Source organism: Octopus bimaculoides, chromosome 3, assembly GCF_001194135.2.
Source record: "Octopus bimaculoides isolate UCB-OBI-ISO-001 chromosome 3, ASM119413v2, whole genome shotgun sequence".
NCBI lineage: Eukaryota > Metazoa > Mollusca > Cephalopoda > Octopoda > Octopodidae > Octopus > Octopus bimaculoides.
The window spans coordinates 157,499,951-157,504,756 of record NC_068983.1 but is presented as its reverse complement, the minus strand read 5'-3'; the positions used below and the strand labels follow the sequence as shown (position 1 = coordinate 157,504,756).

Genomic DNA, 4,806 nt, shown 5'->3' with positions numbered 1-4,806 from the left:
ACAGACAGACAGACAGACAGACAGACACACATTCTCATTTTTATATATATAGATAAGTAACTCATTAGTTTATTTTAACACTTTTCACGATTAAAATGAGAAACCAGAATCTGTTTAGGCTTTCTAATGTTACCACCAAACCCTTGAAAGGCTCGAGGATGACTTTACTGTTATAGTTAACATGTTGAGGGACCTAACTGAGGCCTGCTAAATATCAGCTATATCAGCGTATGCACTAACTAGCTGGAGCAGCAAAGGGAAATGAGTAGCTGTTACAAGTAATAGGAACCAAAGATTGGGAAGAAGAAAATGTGTAAGTGTTGGTAAAAATACATACTCTTTTACTTGTTTCAGTCATTTGACTGTGGCCATGCTGGAGCACCGCCTTTTTAGTCGAGCAAATCGACCCCAGGACTTATTCCTTGTAAGCCTAGTACTTATTCTATCGGTCTCTTTTTGCCGAACCGCTAAGCTACGGGGACGTAAACACACAGCGATGGTGGGAGGACAAACACAGACACACATACATACATACATATATATATATATATATATATATATATATATATATATATTTGAGAAATAAATTAAAAAAAGGATAAAACTCTTTTTATCAAGAAGCCCGAGGCTATAGTAGAAGACACTTGCCCAAGGTGTCACACAGTGGGACTGAACCTGGAACCATGTGGTTGATAAGCAAGCTACTTACCACACAGCCACTCCTGCGCCTATATATGTATAATTCTATATTTTGCAATTGTAACAAATATACCAGTTTCCGTAAAGTCCTAAGTTTAGGTTTGTACCTCTCTATTAGTCGTCATGCTTTTACAATTTCTGAGTGTGGAAGTCTGTAAACAGAATTTCCATAACGCGGATGCATGTGTTTGTGTGTCTTTGTTTAACCCAAAGTCAAACCCAGTCGATCTGAGTCATGATAAAATGTGTTCCAAATATGACTATCCCGTTTTGCGTTTCTCTCAGGCTTATTGCATCAATTTATCCACAGTGCTCTTTTTCTGAAGACGATACAATATGATTTGACAGCTGCTATTTCTAACAGTTTGAATAATTGCTGAGAAGTTCCTTCGTTGGTCCCATCATTTTTTTGTGTTTTATTAAAACTAATGTATCCCAACATTAGTGGGGAAGAGGCGGAAAAAATAACATTGATTAAAGCTGTGTTGCATTTATTGTAAGAAGCGAGCAACACCAACAAAACAACTGGTTTAGTTTCAAACTTAGGTTAACATGCAGTTTAACGTTGTAAAGAAGTGAAAGTAAAATGCCTTAAAAAAAAGAAAGGTGACGAGACTGCCATCATAAAAAGATCATGAATAAAAACACCCTCTTTATTCCACATCCACAGGCACCTGCATGTATAGTAAATTTTAGCGATGTAGGAAGTATTTCCCAGATAGCTGCTGAAGGATACCGCTCACATTCTATACCCAGTAAAAAACACTACTCAGAAGGCAATTCGAAGGCTTGCAGGTCGACGCTTGATAATCAAAACATAGTTACAAGCTAGCGACGTAACAGTCCTGACCGGTAGAGAAATAAGGGATTAGAAGAAATGCCAATGTTCCTGTGAATTCACGAGGCAATTCCTCTTTCGAGAAGAGCCATATGACTTCACCCACCAAAATCCAGCTGATGTATATGCGGGTATGAGACTATCCACAGAACAATGTGGTTTTTTGAACTGCGAATAAGTGGGAATTTTGAAAAGCAGACAAGTGAGATGTCTGTAAGCTACGCTTGGACGCACACCCACAACTCGGTGGATTGGATGATGCAGGATGTCCAATTACTATGGAACAATATGAATCCAAATATATACATCGGAAATATCACCGAGTAGAGTGACATGAAGGGCACTGAGCGTTTGATGCAGTAGAAAAGGATACGGAAAAATGCTGCGTAAACTGAGGTCTCCGATCACATGCGTGAAACATTGGCCCATTGTAAAGCATTGGATATTGTCAGGAACGTGTCTGATATCCACTGAGTAAGGCTTCATTTGTGAGTCTCGACAACTTCCTATATTCATGAAGTTGTTCATTCAATGAATTTCGTTTATCCAGACGATGACAACGTTCATACACAGACTTTAGAAAGGTGATTAGATGCTCGCCAAAATGTTTTGGCGACAATGAGGGACTAACGATGATTTGTTTACATCATATCTTCATATGCATGTGTGGCGAAACGAATTTAGAGATCGAGAGAAACTATTCACGAATCTCATTTCGTGCATCAATGACTTGTTTCCGCGTGAATGCAATTGTTTACGGAAATACTTCCGCCCGTCCATCTCATAAAATATATGTAAGGTTTTTATGCTAAATAAATATATGTACCTTCTATACAGTCCATAAATCATCGCTTCTGATTTATGTCAATTCATTTTCATTTTCTCAGTATTTTTTAATTTCATTCTCTCAATACATGTTACTGTGACATTTTTACGATTGTAAAGTGCATATTAACCCAAACTCAAACATTTGACGCTCTAAGTTCGAAATATTAAGTGGTTCTTGTGAAAAGTTATCTGTAAAGTTGTCATTTGTTTTTATACCGCTATTTCCATAAAAGTTCGTAGATAAAAATAAAGTACAGAGGCTTGCTGAACAAACTACTGTACTTTATGTTTATCTACAAATTTTTTTTCCTTAATTAACTTTTGTCGATGTAGACAACCACCAGTTTGCTTGGTAGATTTTGTATCTTATCCTTGTATAGAATGTTATGGTAACGTGATATGTTGCTCGGCACGAAAGAGAAAGAGTTTAATATTAGATAGATAATGGGATGACCCATTTTCCCGCCTACTTGTCAACACATAAATTTCTAAACCCGTGCAGTTGCAGATATTCGCATCCAGTGACATCACAGCATCATGGATTTTCCTGCCAAAGTAAGTTAAATTTTCATTACTTAAGTTCGTGAATAGAAGTCTTGTCTTATTATTTGTTTTCCTTTCAGATGACTTGTTTCACGTACGAGCCATAATATATTAATATAGTTTCTTTTTCTTTCGTTTTGGAATCGGTTTTTTTCTCACAGAAGTTTACAAAAATATGACAATACTTTTTCCTTTTATTTCATTAATAAACTCATTGTACTTTTACGTAAACTACTATTTCTTCTCAGTAATAGGTACCCCTACCCAATAAAAATGTTTTTAAAACTTGTTTTTTTTAAACTTAACTGAGTTATATATAATTTAAGTAACTCTTTCGTTTATTTTAACACTTAAATTGAAATGTTATATCACAGAACATATTTGTGGAGGCCAACAAGCGGTTTATCGAACTTTTTTACTGTTAAACATACATACACACACATACATGTGTGTGTGTTTTCGTTAATATTTGGCAGAAGTACAGTGACGTAAGGGCCGAGACTTCCCTGAGGTGCCAACGCATTTAACACTTGGCCCTTATGTCACTGTTACTTCTATCAAGTATTTAATTTGTGTGTGTGTGTGAAACGATAACCATCTTGTTATATATGTTGTAAACAGACTCGCGCTGCCAACTCGTGCAAATTCGGAGCTGTAGACTTGTTGAGTTTACAGATTCTGCTTCTTTTCAATAGTCGCAGAACTTGCTAAAAAGAAACTGTGAAAGAAAACAAGATGATGCGATGTCTCTGTATATCATCTAATTACAGTGATATGTTGATACTTTAATTATTCATTGTTACAAGTAAGAACCTGGTGATCGGTAACTATTTCGGTAAAGTTTTACCAATTCACCCCAACTTTACCATTTCTTCAACCGCAGGTTTACAATCAAAGGACCATCTAGATATTTTCAGCACACACACACACACACGTAGATATACAGATATTATATAAGATTTCTTTATTAAATTCTTCGAATTTCTATGTGTTTAAATATTGGAAAGGCTCAAAATTTAAACAATTTTTTTTCATGTTTCGTTTCCACCTCCTCCGTATTGAAGAATATAAACCAGCTGTAACTTCATTTTCCACTTTTTAAAAAGTTTTTCAAGAAAATTTGGTGTGGATTAGGGATAAGTCACCACCCAAGAGATACACTTATGTTTTTTTTTTCTAATCCTTTCATTTCTTCGGATTTTATAAATGTAGATGGTTACGATTTGCGAGTTAAAAATGCATGTTTTTTTTTTTTTTTTTTTTTTAACCATTTCTTTTGTCAACTCTGTTATTTTTGAATACAATAACTGGTTATAAATTTTTACTTCTGTGTTTTAAATATTGGAGCTTGTTATTCTGATAAAGAAACAAATTGTACAAAACTTCAATTCTTTAAAAATTTTCACACACCTGCGCGAAACTCGGTCACTATACTGCTTATAAAATTAATTACATGTATTCCTTCCCCTCTTCTAACAATTATAGTCCCATGACACCGAGTGTAAAACTGTTCGAATATAACTGTTGATATGTATAAGTATATATATCAAAATATTTTTACAAATTCAGTTATTGTATTCTCCGTTCAGTTTTCTTATTTTCTTCAGATTCCGGTGTTTTTAGTAACGAATATTCCAATTATGCCCCCCACCACAAATCAGCATTTCAAACTTTCGATATTTAATGGACAAAAATATATATATATAGTTGCCCTCACCGCACCCAACCTCGTGCACAGTCATGCCATGAGTCATTTCCAACCAGTTCATGAAATGAGTCTGGACGTGGTCTCTCCACGTGTTAGAAATGACAGCCAAATTTCTAAGGCGTTGAACATTCACACTACTCCCCTTCCTTCTTGCTATCAACAACGGGAGATTACGATTTTGTCAAGTAAA

At 35.3% G+C, this 4,806-nt stretch overlaps 1 protein-coding gene across 1 annotated transcript in view; it reads left to right on the top strand.

Annotated features, from left to right (window-relative positions):
* Positions 1 to 2,537: 2,537 nt before the first annotated feature.
* The window catches only part of LOC106883941 (adenosine deaminase), a 29,142-nt gene continuing 26,873 nt past the window's right edge, over positions 2,538 to 4,806 (top strand). Inside the window, exon 1 of the mRNA XM_014935091.2 lies at positions 2,538 to 2,920. Coding sequence (XP_014790577.1) covers positions 2,903 to 2,920 — 18 coding nt within the window. The 5' untranslated portion in view covers positions 2,538 to 2,902. The remainder of the gene's footprint in view (positions 2,921 to 4,806) is intronic.